At 40.6% G+C, this 20,188-nt stretch overlaps 2 protein-coding genes and 1 long non-coding RNA gene across 5 annotated transcripts; all 3 read right to left on the bottom strand.

The window, feature by feature from the left end:
• Positions 1 to 1,053: 1,053 nt before the first annotated feature.
• Positions 1,054 to 20,172, bottom strand: LOC131987834 (5'-3' exonuclease PLD4). Of its 3 annotated transcripts, XM_059352711.1 has the most exons (11): positions 20,053 to 20,172; positions 19,863 to 19,932; positions 19,612 to 19,772; positions 17,544 to 17,727; positions 17,338 to 17,458; positions 17,112 to 17,239; positions 4,990 to 5,190; positions 3,596 to 3,735; positions 3,344 to 3,509; positions 2,763 to 2,859; positions 1,054 to 2,253 (listed from the first exon to the last, which is right to left on the bottom strand). In XM_059352711.1, exons 2-11 carry the CDS (start codon positions 19,911 to 19,913, stop codon positions 2,051 to 2,053), a joined length of 1,452 nt encoding a protein of 483 aa, XP_059208694.1. In that variant the 5' UTR covers positions 19,914 to 19,932; positions 20,053 to 20,172; the 3' UTR covers positions 1,054 to 2,050. The 3 variants fall into 3 exon arrangements, with proteins under 3 accessions (XP_059208694.1, XP_059208695.1, XP_059208696.1); XM_059352712.1 differs by lacking the exon at positions 20,053 to 20,172 and having other exon boundaries at positions 19,863 to 19,950; XM_059352713.1 differs by lacking the exon at positions 2,763 to 2,859 and having other exon boundaries at positions 2,077 to 2,253.
• LOC131987836 (foot protein 1 variant 2-like) lies at positions 6,069 to 9,507 on the bottom strand. Its single transcript, XM_059352714.1, has 2 exons — positions 7,903 to 9,507; positions 6,069 to 7,846 (listed from the first exon to the last, which is right to left on the bottom strand). The coding sequence occupies exon 1, from the start codon at positions 9,486 to 9,488 to the stop codon at positions 8,562 to 8,564; it is 927 nt and encodes a 308-aa protein (XP_059208697.1). The 5' UTR covers positions 9,489 to 9,507; the 3' UTR covers positions 6,069 to 7,846; positions 7,903 to 8,561.
• On the bottom strand, positions 9,798 to 15,042 carry LOC131987837 (uncharacterized). Its single transcript, XR_009395831.1, has 5 exons — positions 14,832 to 15,042; positions 13,483 to 13,566; positions 13,087 to 13,131; positions 12,556 to 13,001; positions 9,798 to 12,402 (listed from the first exon to the last, which is right to left on the bottom strand). It is a non-coding gene; the product is annotated as an uncharacterized LOC131987837 (long non-coding RNA).
• Positions 20,173 to 20,188: the final 16 nt, after the last annotated feature.

Genomic DNA, 20,188 nt, shown 5'->3' with positions numbered 1-20,188 from the left:
CACTGAATTCGTATTTCTTTGTAGACTTTATATAGATGATTGAAATAATAATTACAGGGCCCAAAAATGTATTTTTTTCAGTGTACCTTGATTTCCAGACATGATTTCAGACTAAATCAATGAAGACTATTTTTCACACCATGCAAAAAAGTTGAAATGTCGAGGATAAAACTTATACAATCTATGTAAATATGTGTATGTACACATAAAGCAATATGCAGAGTGACAGTGTGATATGATCAGTGCTACATCAATGCTAATGTACCCTACTTTTTCACATACACAGATCTTTATAGATTTACCTAATTTACAAAAATACAATAAAGGGGATATACTGAATAATAATCAGTCATATCAAAAAACATCTATTTAACAAAAGTGACCACACTCAAGAAAAAGAAAAAAATATTGCAAGGCTGTCACTTCATCTTCTTCCTCCTCTCTCTCTTTCTCTTTACCACCTGTTTTTATCTTCCCCGTCTTTGAAAAAGAAATAGGGGATTTCAATAATTCACCTAGGGGCTAAGGGGATTGTATCTAGCAACTTTTTATTTATGAACATTTTTCACATGGTATAAAAAGTAAACAAACAAAAACAAATGTGAGGTCTTGGGATGGTCAATAAATTAGGCATAAAAATCTGATAAATCTGTCTGATTGGATAAATTAATACACCGTTTTTCTCCAAATTCTTTTTTAAGATGTAGGGAGTATATCATTTGTTCTAATAAATGCAGGTGTTTGACAGTGTTGGTAAATAGGCCAGCAGTGGGGCATTTTTCTGAAGCCAGCACTTTGTTAGAGGGATCATGTGAATGTTGTATTGACAATAAACCCGGGCTTTGTTGTCACTTCCAGAAAAGGACAAGACCAGAAAACATGAGCATGATTTCTCCAAATTTCCTTAAGCAGCGTCTAGACTTTGGTTTGGGAGTAATAAACAAGCTCTCTCCAGGAATGTTTGGTTGATTTTTCATAATAATCCAACAAACCAAATATTACATTTTTAAACAAATCTTAAAGTTGAAGACTGTACCATCATACACTCAACAGTTGAACTGTGGTAACAATACATTTATTTAGCATGTAAATACAGATTACTTCTTTGTCAGTGATATAATCATCAGTCAATCATAATCTTTTGCATCAACAATGAGCTCAGCACTAATCACCACCAACATCTGATAAAAAAATGTTTAACTGTTTGTCAGTGCTACAGGAGCATTACATTATCAAAGCTGGTGGAGCGAAAACCTTTCATGTCAGGGTTTCATTCATAAACAATTTTCATTTATAAACAATTTTAAACGCCTCATCCTCACTTTCAGCAAATGTTCACCACAAAAATATGATCTAAATTGCTTTTTGATTTCATTAAATGGAACAATCTAACAAAACTGCAAATTTGAACAACAATAATATAAAAACAGCAACATCAATCAAAACCATCTGGGCAAAATACTTGAAATATTGGACAATAGTTACCTTTAAGTGGCCTTATATCTATTTTGGAATACTTCATTCAACATCCATAAATATGAAAACAAAATATCTATTTGGCAGTGTTGCTGCTGCCAAAAAGGCCATTACAAGGAAATGTAAAGGGACACTCCATCTATAGGAGGATAGTATGAGTAGTTTATGATTTTTTTTTTTGTAATAAAAGAATCATTTTCTCCCTGAAACTTTAAGGAAATAAAGTTGAGGAAATGTGGCAGAAAATAGAAAGTGTATATCACCCAAAAACAAACTTATTTTGTTAAAATCTTTTTCCATATTTATGCAAGTCTATTAGTATATATGCATGGGAATGTATGCATGTTAAAATGTCTAAATAAATCAGTAAAATAAAATCATCTTTTAAACAAAACCCTCATGTTCTAATATTTGTCTTTTGTATTTTAATATTTAATATGATTTATTATGTATTATTGAAATTATGTTTATTTATGTAATTATATTGTAAAAAACAACAACAACAACAACAACAACAAACACCCACATTAATAATTATATATATTCATGTGTAACTGTTGTAAAGGAATCTCTGTCATCTTGATAGTCTACAGTCTGGATGGTGCCCCAGGTCATCATAATGCACAGCAAACTCAGAGTGCCAGTCTCGGTCAAACACGGCCCTTAGCTGGCCCTGCAGGGCCTCGGTCCTCCACAAGGGGTGAGGAGCACGCTGGGAAACCACCAGACCCACTCCAGCTGTGCTCAGAAAGTAGTCGCCTGACCAGTTGGAAGTACCTGAGGAACAACACAATGTTATCCAGACAATTATTAACCAGTTTAGACTAGGGTTGCAAACTTCTGGGAAAAAGTAGAAAACTTGCCATGGGAATAAACAGGAATTTACAAAATTGAAGGTTGGCTCTGGAGGGAGAGGTGTTCTTTTCATTTAACATTTTTAATGGTAATTATTGGTTGGCTAAACTCAACATTCATGTTTTGTTGTTCAATGAAATAATGTTTTGTTCAATAAAACAAACAAGATGTAAACAAAAGTTCTTCTTACAAATAAATCTCTTGAAATGTTTTTAATTGTATTATTTTGCATGGATGTCTACTTATGACAAAACAAAATGTTAATGTTAATTCCCATAAATTTCCATAATTCCCATGAAAAGTTTCCAATTTAGCTTTACCGGAAATGTTCTACCCTTTGCAACCCTAGTTCAGACTGCTCATCACATGAGTTTAAACTAAAGATAAAGATAGATAAAGATCATAATATGAGGAAATGATCAGTCACTCACCGATGTAGGCGACTTTATCAGTTACCATGTATTTATTGTGGTTGACTCTGGTGTATGGAATATTAGACTGGTTGCCCACAGGCACAATGAACACTTTCTGAAAAAACAATCATCAGAAAGGAAATTCAGAGGCAAAGATCTGTGTTCACCCACAGCACATGTGGCTCTTCAGGCTGTGTGCAATGGCTGTCTGGTTATTTATTTACATTTTTAATTTTCATTTATCATTTGCGTATTCTTTCATTGTAACAATGTGCAGCTTTTAGAGGTTGCCATGTTTAGCTTTCAGCATATTTTTGAGGACCTTTGAGGTTATCCTGGACAGTAGTTGTCATTCTTTTGGATTGTTTCAATACTAATTTATGATTAATACAAGTTAACTATGGCTAAACTCATATTAATAAATGCTCATTATGACCTATTAGTAATGTTGGCTGGCTAATTGACTTGGTATGCTGTTTTATTTTCATAGTAAGGCTTAAAATAAGGCTTGCTGCTCCACTACAACAAGTTTTCCTCTTTTGTTAGTAAAGGTGGCTGACCCCTGCTCTAGCATCTACATTTATTTCTCCCTGTCTTACTATTTGGATGCTGATATTCTGGTGAGGGCTATCCATTGAAGCTAGAGACTGAAGGAAGGGCAGCATGGCCGGATCAGAGTCCCGTCCACAGCTGATCAGCATCCGGATCCGAACCCTCCTCTCGAATGCTGCCGTCCTGATGGCGTCATCAATGAAAGGCCAGTATCTGCTCGATAAAAGGGGTCACAATGAAGAAATTGAATAAAGGAGGTGAACAGAGTGATGCAGAGATCTGGTTGTTTAGTGGGTCACCTCCGAGGCATTTCAAAGCGTGTGGTGGGGAAGTACTCCATGACTGCCACGTCGACATAGTGTCTTGCCTCCGAGATGATGGAGAGAATCGCCTCCAGGTCCTGAGTTCTCGATGGAGGGCAGAATGATGGTGGAGAACCCTGGGGTGAAATACAAATATTGAATTATTTTAAAAAAACTGAAAAAATTATTAATTAAACCTGACTTCCTTTAGATATATTTTTTTAGAAAATCAAAAAAATTTAAAAACAACAATTTCTTTTAGATTTTGTTATCCAAGACTATATTTATCTTCATATGCAATATCCACACTGTATACATCTTCTTATCTTATAGGACTTTGATATATATTACAGTTTCAGCCACCCTCAAACCTCAATCAATTAAACTTTGTTTGTATAGGACCTGTCACACAGATTAGTGCAGTTCAAAGTAATTCACAGATAACTGACAATAACAAGACAGACAAAAAGTGTAGACTTTATAGAATATATATATATATATATATGGAGAAAAATACAAATATAATCTCTTAACAAAACAATTTAAATGTAATTAAATTGATTTACAATTTATAAGAAGACTAAAAGTCTTTAAACAAAAATAAAACAATGAAACTGATTTAAAAGCTATGATAATAAAAATACAAGATAAAATATAAACTAACAATAGAAAAATAGAAATGACAAAACAAGGACTAATAACATCAAAAATATGGATATAAATATATAAATAACAGATACAATAAAAAGACTTAATAAGTGCATAAAAAAATGTAGATAATGTCTGTAAACCACCATGAATTAAATGCCTAGCTGAAAAGGTGGGATCTAACTTTTTGTTTAAAAATGTCAAAACTTCTTCTTTCTATTTATTTATCTAGATCTAATTCAATTTTATTTTAATTTGAATGTATTACTCATATTATTACTTTTTTCTCCCTTTTTCCTTTCCTTTGCTTTTTAGAATGCGGTGAAAATAAATAGATAAATAAAGAAAATGTAATAAATAAAAGGGGGGGAGGGTATTGCCGTTGCTTTTATGAAAAAAAATCTTCCAAGCTATGTTATTGATACCTAAATTGTCACCATTACAGTGGTATTTGAGGCATCTAGCCATTTCTTGCTGTACTTTTATTTTGATTTATGTATCTCTTTAATCCATTCATCTACTTATTTTTTGTGGGGTGGCATGTTCTGCATGTTCTGTATGTCTTTGTATGTATAAACAGAGTTTAAAAAAAGAAATCAAAACCAAACTTCCAGCTGCTCTCAGATCCTCAAACACCCTGTTTTTAGTCCTGCACTTCAAATAAGACTGTACGATCACTTCCGAGTAAATAGACAACAGCCCCTCATCCATCCAGAAAAAAAACCGAAACTTAAGGAACTCACTGTAAGGTACAGCCTGCTGGAGATGTTATCACTTTTCACCAGCAGGGGGTGCTGCTCGTTGATGCCTGTGTCAAACTGTGCAGGCCAGGGCTGAGGCAGCGAGCTATTGGACTGTCCCATCACCCAGTAGGACTGGAAAATCTTATAAAGGTCCTTCGCCAGACTGGAGCAGTTGTAGACGACTACTCCCAGTTCCTTCACCTGCGGACAGAAGTAATTCATGGTATCGTTTACACAGGTTCAGTGGTGGAAAAAGTGTTCAGATTCCTCAAGTTAAAGTCCTGCATTCAAAACTTACTGAAGTAAAAGTAAAAAAAAAAATAATATTTGTCATGCAGAATAGACCCACTCAGATTTTTTAGATATTCATAATATATTTCTGTATTATTATTATTATTTTGTGTGCTTGCTTGCAAAAGCACACTAATTGTAATTCCATGGGCTTTTTTGTGTGCTTGCTTGCAAAAGCACACTAACTACTATTCACCGGGTCTATTTTTATTATAAGTGCCACGGCTTAGCAGCAAGGCACTCATCTTCACTGCAAGCAGTGAAAATGCATTCAAAACTTCACTCATCTTCACTGCAAGCAGTGAAGATGAGTGCCAGTTTTTTTTAGATCGCTCTAACAAAGCTATTTCTTGATTTTTCTTCACAAAAAACATATGTAGACGTTCAGGAAGAACCCAGGACGCTCAAAGTGAAGTCGGATCAATGATAAGTATTATGGTTTTGCCAAAAATGCTTTCTGTTCGAGGCCAGAATTTCATTTCATTGACATGAAATGATTTAAAAAAAGACATAAAAAAGACATAAAATGACCAAAAAATTACATAAAATTAAGCAAAAAGGGACTCAAATTGACTACAAAATGACCACAAAAAGACACAAAATGACCAAAAAAGACGTAAAATTACCAAATAAGACACAAAATTACCAGAAAAGACACAAAATTACCAAAAAAAAAGACAGTGGAGACAGAGCTGACTTCCAAAATGATTTGGCGACCCCCAGAAATCATCTCGTGACCCCAATTGGGGTTGGGACCCAAGTTTGAGAATAGCTGCCCTGGACAACAGGCTCCCCGTGGTGGTAGCCACAAGAACATATTGAATTCTTCAGACCCCGGGAATGAGAGGTTCGCTCAAACACAATGGCTCTAATTGATATTTATTTATGTGATGGTGACTCTCCAACTGCTCAGTTGTAACCTCCTGTCCCTTGGAAGAATTGCAACATTCAGTTTACAAACTAGAAGTAATGGTGTGGGACATGAAAATTTAAAAAGAACATATACCATAGTTAAATCAACCTCTGATGGAAATCAGACATGACATTAATGTCAGGAACATGGATACCGGAATTCAAAGGAGTTTTTGGTCCAAAATACAGAGTAGCTTAGAGATCAGCTCAGAGACACTATGAAATGGCTACAACAGCATCACTCAAAACTCTTAAAGATATACATTGGGTTCTGTCCCCCATGGTTGAGATAATCCGCCGGCTGCAGGAAGAAATAACTTCTTGTAGCCTTAAGCTACACAGTGTCTTTGAGGAGGTTACTGCAGTAAGACAACCACTCTACATGATTTTACTTCAATCCAATCCACTTTATTTGTATAGCACATTTAAACAACAAAAACTTCTCCAAAGTGCTGTACATAGAATCAACAATCAAACAAACATTTTCATATAACAATCAGCAATAAAAAATAACTGTATTACTCTAAAATGATGCTATAAATAAAACAATAAAATCAAACAGACGTAGTTTGAAGTAGTAAAAGAAATAAAAGACACAGAGGACCACAAAACTCACGCAAAGTTAAAAAGCCAGGGAATAAAAATGGGTCTTAAAACGAGAATTAAAGCACTCCACCGTGGGGGCTGTTGAGACATGGAGGGGCAGGGCATTCCAAAGTCTGGGGCCCACCACAGAGAAAGCCCTGTCCCCCCTTGTTTTAAGTCTCGCTCTAGGCACCACGGGCTGGAGCTGGCCCTCGGACCTCAATTTGAGCACTGGAGTATAGATTTGGATGAGGTCCTTGATGTACTATGGGGTCAGTCCATTCAAAGCTTTAAAAACAAACAACAAAATCTTAAGATCAATACAAAAATGAACAGGGAGCCAGCTTTTCGCCTTAGGGCGTTCATAGTGATCCCACAAAGGCTTGATATTCGTGCCCTCTCATAGTGCAGTCCAGCGTCGTGGAACGAGGTGATCCATGTTTTGAAGCTGCCATCCGCTGTGCCATCTTGGAACTCCGTCAGATGAAATCATCTAGCAAGTCTTCATACCAGGATATCTCTGAGAACTCCTTCCTGGAATGTTTAATGAGAATTCAATATCAGGATATCTTCGAAAAACACAAGACCTAGAAAACAGTGCTTTGGTATATAGGTGTTGATTGGGCTCAGCTCTGCTAATAATAGAAATTAAGAAAAGCAGGGAAATTGCAGCTTCAGAAAGACACTGGGATTTCATGGGCTCTTTCCCATAGAGTTCCAGAGGTTGAGCTTTACAGAAGAGAGGGTGTCCAAGTCACTCACCAACAAAATGATAACCTGATGGGGAGTACCAGACTACATCCTGTTACCCCTAAATTCCACTGCATGCATAATGGCTGCAGATCCGTCGGCGAAGCCATTGCGCATTCACTATAATCACTGTGTGAGGTTCCACCGAATACAGATCCGCTGCGTAGTGAGTCCGTCGTCGCACCGTCATCAATCAGCCCTGGCAAAACTTGCGCAGAGCTTCTATTTTTGACGGACGATGGAGCACGGCGCATCAATTCAGCACAGAGCTGCAACTGAGACCATGCGAACCGGCGACTGCCACTGAGACCATGCGAACCTGCGACTGCTACTGAGACCATGCGAACCGGCGACTGCCACCGAGACCATGCGAACCGGCGACTATGTCGCTGAGAGACCACGTAAACCGGTGACTGCCACTGAGACCATGCGAACCTGCAACTGCCGCTGAGACCATGTGAACCAGTAACTTTGTCACTGAGACCATGCAAACCTGCGACTGCTACTGAGACCATGCGAACCGGCGACTGCCACCAAGACCATGCGAACCGGCGACTATGTCGCTGAGAGACCATGTGAACCGGTGACTCTGTCGCTGAGACCATGTGAACCAATACCTTTGTCGCTGATACCATGCAAACCAGTAACTCTGCCTCTGAGACCATGCAAACCAGTAACTCTGCCGCTGAGACCACGTAAACCGGTGACTGCCACTGAGACCATGCGAACCTGCGACTGCTACTGAGACCATGCGAACCGGCGACTGCCACCAAGACCATGCGAACCGGCGACTATGTCGCTGAGAGACCATGTGAACCGGTGACTCTGCCGATGAGACCATGCAAACCGGTAACTCTGCCGCTGAGACCATGTGAACCAGTACCTTTGTCGCTGAGACCATGCAAACCAGTAACTCTGCCTCGGAGACCATGCGAACCAGTACCTCTGCAACTGAGACCATGCGAACCTGCAACTGCCGCTTAGACCATGTGAACCAGTAGCTTTGTCACTGAGACCATGCGAACCTGCGACTGCTACTGCGACCATGCGAACCGGCGACTGCCACCAAGACCATGCAAACCAGCGACTATGTCGCTGAAAGACCATGTGAACCAGTAACTCTGCCGCTGAGACCATGTGAACCAGTAACTCTGCCGTTGAGACCATGTGAACCAGTACCTTTGTCGCTGAGACCATGTGAACCAGTACCTTTGTTGCTGAGACCATGCAAACCAGTAACTCTGCCTCTGAGACCATGCAAACCAGTAACTCTGCCGCTGAGACCACGTAAACCGGTGACTGCCACTGAGACCATGCGAACCTGCGACTGCCACTGAGACCATGCGAACCGGCGACTGCCACCGAGACCATGCGAACCGGTGACTATGTCGCTGAGAGACCATGTGAACCGGTGACTCTGTCGCTGAGACCATGTGAACCAGTAACTCTGCCGCTGAGACCATGTGAACCAGTACCTTTGTCGCTGAGACCATGCAAACCAGTAACTCTGCCTCTGAGACCATGCAAACCAGTAACTCTGCCGCTGAGACCACATAAACCGGTGACTGCCACTGAGACCATGCGAACCGGCGACTGCCACCGAGACCATGCGAACCGGCGACTATGTCGCTGAGAGACCATGTGAACCGGTGACTCTGTCGCTGAGACCATGTGAACCAGTAACTCTGCCGCTGAGACCATGTGAACCAGTAACTCTGCCGCTGAGACCATGCGAACCAATACCTTTGTCGCTGATACCATGCAAACCAGTAACTCTGCCTCTGAGACCATGCAAACCAGTAACTCTGCTGCTGAGACCACGTAAACCGGTGACTGCCACTGAGACCATGCGAACCTGCGCCACCGAGACCATGCGAACCTTCGACTGCTACTGAGACCATGCGAACCGGCGACTGCCACCGAGACGATGCGAACCGGCGACTATGTCGCTGAGAGACCATGTGAACCAGTGACTCTGTCGCTGAGACCATGCGAACCAGTAACTCTGCCGCTGAGACCATGCGAACCAGTAACTCTGCAACTGAGAGCATGCGAACCGGCGACTGCCACTGAGACCATGCGAACCTGCGACTGCTACTGAGACCATGCGAACCGGCGACTGCCACCAAGACCATGCGAACCGGCGACTATGTCGCTGAGAGACCATGTGAACCGGTGACTCTGTCGCTGAGACCATGTGAACCAGTAACTCTGCCGCTGAGACCATGTGAACCAGTAACTCTGCCGTTGAGACCATGTGAACCAGTACCTTTGTCACTGAGACCATGCAAACCAGTAACTCTGCCTCTGAGACCATGCAAACCAGTAACTCTGCCGCTGAGACCACGTAAACCGGTGACTGCCACTGAGACCATGCGAACCTGCGACTGCCACTGAGACCATGCGAACCAGTAACTTTGTCACTGAGACCATGTGAACCAGTAACTCTGCCGCTGAGACCATGTGAACCAATACCTTTGTCGCTGATACCATGCAAACCAGTAACTCTGCCTCTGAGACCATGCAAACCAGTAACTCTGCCGCTGAGACCACGTAAACCGGTGACTGCCACTGAGACCATGCGAACCTGCGACTGCTACTGAGACCATGCGAACCGGCGACTGCCACCAAGACCATGCGAACCGGCGACTATGTCGCTGAGAGACCATGTGAACCGGTGACTCTGCCGATGAGACCATGCAAACCGGTAACTCTGCCGCTGAGACCATGTGAACCAGTACCTTTGTCGCTGAGACCATGCAAACCAGTAACTCTGCCTCTGAGACCATGCGAACCAGTACCTCTGCAACTGAGACCATGCGAACCTGCAACTGCCGCTTAGACCATGTGAACCAGTAGCTTTGTCACTGAGACCATGCGAACCTGCGACTGCTACTGCGACCATGCGAACCGGCGACTGCCACCAAGACCATGCAAACCAGCGACTATGTCGCTGAAAGACCATGTGAACCAGTAACTCTGCCGCTGAGACCATGTGAACCAGTAACTCTGCCGTTGAGACCATGTGAACCAGTACCTTTGTCGCTGAGACCATGTGAACCAGTACCTTTGTCGCTGAGACCATGCAAACCAGTAACTCTGCCTCTGAGACCATGCAAACCAGTAACTCTGCCGCTGAGACCACATAAACCGGTGACTGCCACTGAGACCATGCAAACCTGCGACTGCCACTGAGACCATGCGAACCGGCGACTGCCACCGAGACCATGCGAACCGGCGACTATGTCGCTGAGAGACCATGTGAACCGGTGACTCTGTCGCTGAGACCATGTGAACCAGTAACTCTGCCGCTGAGACCATGTGAACCAGTAACTCTGCCGCTGAGACCATGCGAACCAATACCTTTGTCGCTGATACCATGCAAACCAGTAACTCTGCCTCTGAGACCATGCAAACCAGTAACTCTGCTGCTGAGACCACGTAAACCGGTGACTGCCACTGAGACCATGCGAACCTGCGCCACCGAGACCATGCGAACCTTCGACTGCTACTGAGACCATGCGAACCGGCGACTGCCACCGAGACCATGCGAACCGGCGACTATGTCGCTGAGAGACCATGTGAACCGGTGACTCTGTCGCTGAGACCATGCGAACCAGTAACTCTGCCGCTGAGACCATGTGAACCAGTAACTCTGCAACTGAGAGCATGCGAACCGGCGACTGCCACTGAGACCATGCGAACCTGCGACTGCTACTGAGACCATGCGAACCGGCGACTGCCACCAAGACCATGCGAACCGGCGACTATGTCGCTGAGAGACCATGTGAACCGGTGACTCTGTCGCTGAGACCATGTGAACCAGTAACTCTGCCGCTGAGACCATGTGAACCAGTAACTCTGCCGCTGAGACCATGTGAACCAGTACCTTTGTCGCTGAGACCATGCAAACCAGTAACTCTGCCTCTGAGACCATGCAAACCAGTAACTCTGCCACTGAGACCATGTAAACCGGTGACTGCCACTGAGACCATGCAAACCTGCGACTGCCACTGAGACCATGCGAACCAGCGACTGCCACCGAGACCATGCGAACCGGCGACTATGTCGCTGAGAGACCATGTGAACCGGTGACTCTGTCGCTGAGACCATGTGAACCAGTAACTCTGCCGCTGAGACCATGTGAACCAGTAACTCTGCCGCTGAGACCATGTGAACCAATACCTTTGTCGCTGATACCATGCAAACCAGTAACTCTGCCTCTGAGACCATGCAAACCAGTAACTCTGCCGCTGAGACCACGTGAACCGGCAACTGCCACTGAGACCTTGCGCATAAAACTAATGTTAATTGCAAAATCAATGTCATTGAAAATAATGTTAATGTCATTGAAAGGCCTTGAAAATCTACCATTGCTTTTATTGTTTGTTTGATGTGCTTCTCTCTGGGTCAGGATTTGCAAAACTATTGTAAAATTTTTAAGCAACCAAGTAGATTGATAGTTGTGTATACAGATAGCTTTCCCTGAGACGCCGGTGTTGGTCTCTTGCATGCAATTTTTAGACTTACCCTCTCCGCCCCCTCCCCAGAAACAACAATATCAAATCTCACAAAAGTTTTGTTAATCTTAAAATTACCATCAAGATGTAACCTCTCCAGTGTGTGCAATGGTTGGTTTAAAAAAAAAAGATGATGTTTAGTATGATTTGCATCAGGTCATGTATTTAAATATACATTTCATGTTTGTGTTTGTTGAAATGGAATACATACAATGTTCTGTGTATCACTTTGTGCAGAATTAACAATTGAAGAATTTTTTAAAAAGCCTATCTTTTCAACTGGTGAACGGGGGCAGGTGGGTCCAGAGGTCATCCAGCTGTTACTGGACTGTGGGGGTGTCTGTATTTTCAGAACCTGATGACACACAATACCAAATTTATTCATACATTATAAATACTCAATTGTGAATTAATATTTTATTATTCAAAGGAAGTAATTAAGACAGCAGATTGTATTATCAGGCCATGTCTGTGTCCACTGTGATGGGGAAAAAAAACAAACCCATACCTTGCAGACTGGAGAAGGAGTTGTGGGTGCGTTATCCATCATCCACAGCCGGCTGGTTGACGGAGGTCTTTGAGGTACCCAATGGTCGGAAGTGGTTGGGCTAAGTGGGGCAGGATCTGCAAGGTCGAGACTTGTCCAACGCACTTTCTGAGCGCGGCATCTTGGAAGCAGTGGTCTTCCTCGTCTCACTTGGTCCAGCAATATACAATAGCCTGCACAACGAAAACTCACAAAATATCACAATAACAATAATATGCAACTGTAAGTGATTTCAACTAAATTAATTTGCTAACTTAACTGTCCCTAGACCAGCATAAAAAGCTAAACTATACAAACTAAATACTCTACTATAAACCTAACCTACTCCTAACCTAACCTAAATATAAATGTGCAAAAAATATGAAAAGTTAGCTTAGTCTGTCTTGAAGATGCTGGACACAGGAAACCTGGAAAAGTCAGAAAATACAGTGACTTCTATACTATATATTGAGGACCACATGCTGAACAATCTGCACAATGTGAAATACTTACTCTGATATGAAACAACAATATGGTGATGGCTTCTCAGGTTTTAGCCTACAAAAAATAAATAAATACAACATGTTAATGAGACAGCAATACTTAATTAGATGAGGATTTGACCAAGCGTCAATTAATGAATGAACATTATTGTTACCAATTTTTACTTTTTTTTTTACTAGTTACTAGTTTTTGTACTAATAATCTATTTTCCCCCATTCCCTGATTTAAAAATAAATAAATACATAAATAATATTAATAATATTGATTATCCCAAATACACCTCTCCTTCAGATATATTTGTATATCACTATACATGACATCACAGAACAGTGGTTGAAAGTTCTTTATGAATAATAATTTCAGTGTTTCTCAACATTACAAAAGCAATTTTTTAAAATTGCTTACCTGAAAAGGGAAAGACAAACAACTGAATGCTGAAGGTCAACGAAGAACTGGATACTAAAGTCTCTTAGGTGAAGTAGTGTTTATCTAGAACAGGATGACAACCGTGAGCATTGCAGCAATGTAACAATAATGTGTTATTAATGTTTTAAATAACTAAATTAATGTATCATTTATTCATAAAAATCGGTATGAAGCTGAATATAATCATTTGAATTAAATACACACATAGCACCTCTAGAAACATAGCAACATTTTCAGCATATGTGCCCCTCTGCATCCTTTATAGATAATACAAATTTTAACTTTCTTCATACATTTTTACGTGTTTTATACATTTGTATAGCACCCAAAAAGGACCTCATGGTTTTAGGAAATGTAGAGAAAAAATATTATCAACTTTTTTTTCACCTTTTAAGGTTACTCATGACCAAAAAAAATTATATTTCATTTTCATATTTTTTTCATTATTATTGGCCAATTTTATACAAATAACCAAATATCAAAACATAAGTTTCACTAAAAGTTGACATGAAAAAAGATTAGAAAAAACAAATTAGAAAAAAGAAATGGTAATAGTTTGGGTAATAGTCTGCTAACAGCAGTGAGTAACATTGACATTGACACAATAGAAATCTTAAATGGTGAAGTAAACTACCAGTTCATCATTACAGTATTTTTTTACAGCCCTGACTCCATGGTTAAATGTATATCCCCATGATTATCTTTTCTTTTTAACCTCTCATTACCAAGTGACATGAGTTTCAGTTTAATATTATCCAAATATACCGAATGTTCAAATTTAGCCATTGATGAGTATGACATTGGTATTACTATTACACCTTATTACATAAGAATACCAAAACATCCTCTCAAAAAACAGGACTATTATCAAGAAGCTACCATCAAAATCCACATACAATTAGCTACATATCACAGTTAAAAAAAATTAGTCAGGCCATGCAATGCACTCTTAGAGTCAATAGTGTTTGCTAACACCAGACACATCTACTGTTATAACAACTGTTAGCATCATGGTAACAACTGCATCAACTGTAACATGGACTAACTGTGAAGATATTCTGCCTCGACGGACCATTTATAAATTGCTTCGACATGATGCTAAAGCTAGCTCGCTAGAGAGCGCTAGCTCAGACCTAAGACCAGTAGCCGCGAATAAATTAGCAAAATAAAATGACAAACATCGTCCAAATGAAACTCAAATAACTTGCAACTACATTTCACAAAGCACATATTTTCGACAGTAGTTCAAATATGAAAATGCTAACATTATAAGGCACAATTGTAACGGCAGTATGCTAGCGAAATATACAGTAAATATGTCTTCTTACCTCAGGCGAAGAGCCAGAGAGACGGAGTCCCGCCAGCGGACTCGGCGGATTTACATCAAGCCAAAACACAAGGAGCCAATCAGATTCGCCCCATAACTGTGCTCCAATCCAGTGATTCCGAACCGCTGTTCCGCGGCACACAAGTGTGCCGTAAGAAATCATCAGGTGTGCACATATTCGGCAACCGAGTGAAGCAGATTCCCCCCGTGCTCGCTCGCGGTGGAGCTCTGCTCGCGCGGAGCTAGGACTTTTGACACATTGGGGGCGGGGCCAAGGCTGACCCCGGGCCTCTTATGATTGGTCATTTTCCAGCCCTCCACTTGGGTGCCTTTTCAGTTAACTGCTGACAGCTGGTAGCGGCGGCATCATCTAAAGAACAACAACGGTTGTTTCATGACGTTCACGACCACAACTCTACGCTTCATCACTGGTTTAAAAGGTTAAAAAAAATGCTCTTTCTTGTTTCTAAATGATCACACAGTAGTTAAAGTGTTAGATCCATGGGTTTGCCGTGACACGGAGCAGAGACCTGCAGTCCAGCGGTGCAGGCTGTGTCTCTGAAGCAGAGGATGGCGGTCGTCTTAATTTATGTCAGTCTTCTCAGACAGCCCACAAATGTTTTTAATGTTTTGATCCGGCCTGTTCTTGGATCAGGCCTTTATTGATTCATTGATTCTTAAGTATTTCTGACTGCTATGTTGGTTTTATTTTACATCATTAATTGTGATGGTTATTTACCGTATTTCCTGAATAAATAGCCGGTCTCATATAGCTAATGGCCGGGGGCGTTGTTTACATGAACAAATAAAGGCCGGAACAGCACTTTTTAACCTTTAACCCTTAAAAAAAAAAAGAAACCTTGATATGATCAGAAAGTATTCCAATGTTTGTGGGCTGTCTGAGAAGACTGACGTAAATTAAGACGACCGCCATACACGGCAAACCCATTTAGAAACAAGAAACAGCATTTTTTTAACCTTTTTTATTACCAGTGATGAAGCGTAGAGTTGTGGTCGTGAACGTCATGAAACAACCGTTGTTGTTCTTTAGATGATGCCGCTGCTACCAGCTGTCAGCAGTAAACTGACAGGCACCCGGGGTCAGCCTTGGCCCCGCCCCCAATGTGTCAAAAGCCCTCGCTCCGCGCGAATCTGCTTCACTGGGTTGCTGAATATGTGCGCGAAGACCAAACAAGTGCGCGCGGCAGTTGAAATCTGCGCGCGTGACACGAAATAAATGTGCGTGCAGATGTGTTATTGCTCGCGCGACTTTTGAGTCAAATATGACGCTAGGCTATATATACTCTATATAGTCCACCTCTGCCTGCTCACTGTGGCAAAACTGTCTCCACCAGCAGTTAATTTCAGTTGATTGCTCTGCTCTGATTGGTCAACTCCACCTGGCCGCCTGGTTGCTTAGCTACCACATCCCCCCCCCCCCCCCCCCCTCTCCTCCAAGACAGACATTCTAATTTAACGGACATGGCGTTTTTTCATAAAGCATGATACCTTATAACTTGACCATACATTGTCCAATCTGCCTCAAACTTGCCATGCATGATGATGGTTCATCACTGACCAGTTCTACATAACAATATTTAATAAATTCCCGCCCTTTTAGATTAGCCACGCCCCCTTTCATAACTAATAAACTGTCCTAGAAACTTGTATAAAGTGTCAGATTACTCGGCATAGAGTTCCTGTTTAATTGGTGGTTGATTATCCCGCCCCTTTTTATTAGCGACGCCCCCTTTTACTAACTAATGAACCGTTTGTCCTAGAAACTTGTATGAGGCATCTGTGAACTCAGGACAGAGTCCCCGTTTAACTGCTGATTTAATCAACGAGAATCAAGGGCCAGAGGCAAGCATACAATCAAAATTTCTTTACCTATGACATGTATATTATGTATATTTTAAAATGTGTCTAATAAAATCATTCATACATTCTTTCATTCATACAACAATGTATTTAACATGCAACAATCTATTTTCACTAATATATGTGCAATACAAAACTCTCTCAGAAAAAAAAGAAAAGAAAAAAATATTAAAAATAACATTCAATAGCAGCCATGTAATTATTTGATGTATATAATGTGTTTAATATATGTAATGTATGTATATTTCTGTATTTATATTTTTAAAAAATATGTTTTAGCTCCAAATTAGCTTGAACATTCTTTGCAAAGCCCCTATCTGTATCTTAAGCTGCTGGGATGCCTGAATTTCTTATCTTAAAGTTTAAAATAAGTGTGTGAACTCCAGGTGCCTGTGGTTACCTGTGTGAGAGCCCTCCAGTCCATGTTGGCGCTTCCAATAAACACGTGTTTTCTGTCAACAATCCAGAACTTGCTGTGGAGTACGCCACCTGTCAGGCGCCCAAAGTTCACCCTCCTCACCTGAACTCCTGCAGACAGCACAAACATGAGACTGTTGTTAAGGGGAGTGGGTGCAATACAAAAACAAACTGCTGTGAATAAAAAGGAAAAGTCAAATCTTACAAACCTTTCTGTTTCAAGATCTTTAAATCTGTGGAGTTCGTTCTGACACTGGGGACACTGGTGACCACTCTGACAGATATATTCCTGGAGGGCAACTCTTCCAGTTCTCTTAGGATGTCTCTGCCCTGCAGAGGACAGACTCACAAGCATATTTAACAAATATTTGTTGTTTTCATGTTTATATTCTTTCTGTCTGAGTTGATAACTCACAGGTATGTCAGAGGAAGAGTTCACGTTGATGTCTTCCCCAGTTAAAGTCCAGTAGAAAGAGGACACTTCCACTTGTTCTGCTGCCATGGAGAGAAGATCTTTCCAGGCTTTTTTGAGAGGGATTCCAAAAGTTACATTGTCTTTGTATTTCATGTGTTGAGGGATGCTCTCCACCAGCACCAAGCTACGAGGTAAACAAAGAATTCTCTGGAAAATTATTACAGATTTTGGAGAATCATTAACCATTTAGTCAATGTACAGTGCTTAACATTTACTAGACCATCTGTCATAAAAATGAGGAAACAAATATTTTAGAAATTTTTCAAAAGCTTGTTTAAAAACATTGTTATTTATTTAGTAAATAACAAACTGAATTAACCTATTTCTAGCCAGATTTGAGCCGGCTCACTGGGCTTCTCTGAGAAGTCAGAAATGAATCAAGCAGAACATTCAACCACTAAAACTTTTATTCATTTTTCTGTTCAGGAATTCAAGTAAATAATAATTAAAATAAAGTAATAATAAATAACTATAATTTTACAACTTAATCAAGAAATAGTAATGTGCATTACTATTTTTGAAAAATAAACTACAGGTTTTTTGTTAAACAGTAAAAAAAAAAAAAAAAAAATCATGGGTAACAATGATAATTATTTTTGCATTAAAAATATAATTTTGGTTAGAGAGCTTCTACATACAAACCAGTGGTCTAATACATTTCTTAAGCTCTGTATATTACATACATTCATTTCCATTTATTTATTTTTATTATTGTATTTATTAAATTGTCTGTATTACTACTACCTTTTTTCCTTTACTTATATTTAAAAAAATCGCCCTATATATTATTAATACCTACGTTGTAATCAATACAGTGGAATTGGAAATGTTTACTGCATTATCTGAATTTGCTGCATTCAGTCCTTTGTTGCTGTACTTTTGTTTTAATTTATGTATCAGAATCATTTTTATTGCCAAGTAGGTTTTCACAAACAAGTACTAAATACAAATATAGATTAAGGAACTATGTACTTTGAATATTAAAAAACAGAAGCATAAATAGAAACTAGGACTGCGCGCAGTAGTGAACGGGCCCTCGCAGAGTGGAGCCGTCGGGGGAAGGGCACGTCGGGGTAGGGCACGTCGGACGCGGCGCTACTGGCTCAGTCCCTATGCTTACCAAATGGCGTATCTCCTACCACTGTGCTTGTGGTAGGTGTAAAACATGTTACTTCCTGTAGCCAGCAGGGGGCGCTATGACTGTGTGTCAATATTGACACGTGGGTGTGTTCTGGGCTGGACCCTAATCACATGTGTGAAATTTGAGACAAATTGGACAATGTATGGTCAAGTTATACAGTCTCGTGTGTTATGGCGAGACGCCATATTTTGCCGCCATGCCACGCCCACATAGAGTGACTGTCGGTAAAGATTTATACAACTTTTGATCCCAAAGGCCTTGTGATGGTACTGACCAAGTTTGAAGAGAATTGGATGAAATATGTAGGAGGAGTTCGTTAAAGTATGCGACGTGGAAATGGCCCAAAACAGCAGGAAACTGCATTTTCGATCCAATATGGCCGACTTCCTGCACGTTTTAGGGTATGGGTCCTTGAGACTTTTTGGTGCGTCTTCCCATGATACATGTATCTACCAAATTTCGTGTCTCTACAACATTCTTGTGCGAGGGGCTGAATTTTCTTGACTTTCAAGGGGGCGCTGTTGAGTGATTTTGCCACGCCCATTCCCGCGAATACCAGAATATGTAAATTTAAGCGGAGATTTATGTATATTCCAAAAATGGTGAGTTTTTGAATATGATAAAGCCTCCAAATTAGCGATTTACTTTTGGGAAGGAGAAGAATAATAATAAACGGACCAATTTCAATAGGGTCCTTGCACTGTTAGTGCTCGGTCCCTAAATATGAGGAATAGAAAGTCAGCATACAAATGCAGAAAATATAATCAGTAGAAACAATATGTACCTATATGTGTATCTATAGTATAGATTAAGTCAAATAAAGTGTGAATAAGTGAATACTGTAAATAATTACTTTTATGTTCGTACCTGCACTGGTTTGCAGAGAGATTGCTTCCATCATATTCCTCAGGAAGAGTCTCGTGGTCTTTTGGAGGCGGTGGTCTTTCCAGCACAATGACGGCGAGAACGATCCCCAGAACCGTCAGACAGCCCAAAACCACAGCTAACGCCACACAGCTGGTTGATCGCTAACGTGCAGATAGTATCATGTATCAACTATCAAGCCAAATCAGAGTGAAAAACTTTGATCTTTGATGTTTGATTTGATGTAGTCCTACCGCTTTGTTTGGCAAATAACTGTCATGAATGCTGCTGTACGTAGAGGTCATTTTTTCAAGTAGTCCTCACCTATAAATGTTCATGAGCAGGAAATGGTCTCAGACAGAAAAAACACACACCAAGCACATCATTTAGCAGTTTAAATGGTTGAAATCTCAGGTAAAGTTTCTGAAAGCAAAAGCAACTTACACAAAGATGTAGATGTTTCCACTACAAAGAGCTCACAACAAAGTTGGTTCTTCCCCTCCAGCTGTCACCAGAAACTGAGCCGCATCGATATCTCTGCTGCTAAACATAACACAGCCCAGTTCCTGTTTTTACTTTC

The sequence above is a fragment of the Centropristis striata genome, chromosome 16 (assembly GCF_030273125.1).
Source record: "Centropristis striata isolate RG_2023a ecotype Rhode Island chromosome 16, C.striata_1.0, whole genome shotgun sequence".
Classification (NCBI taxonomy): domain Eukaryota; kingdom Metazoa; phylum Chordata; class Actinopteri; order Perciformes; family Serranidae; genus Centropristis; species Centropristis striata.
The sequence above is the reverse complement of the archived record's forward strand: the minus strand, read 5'-3'. Positions and strand labels throughout refer to the sequence as shown.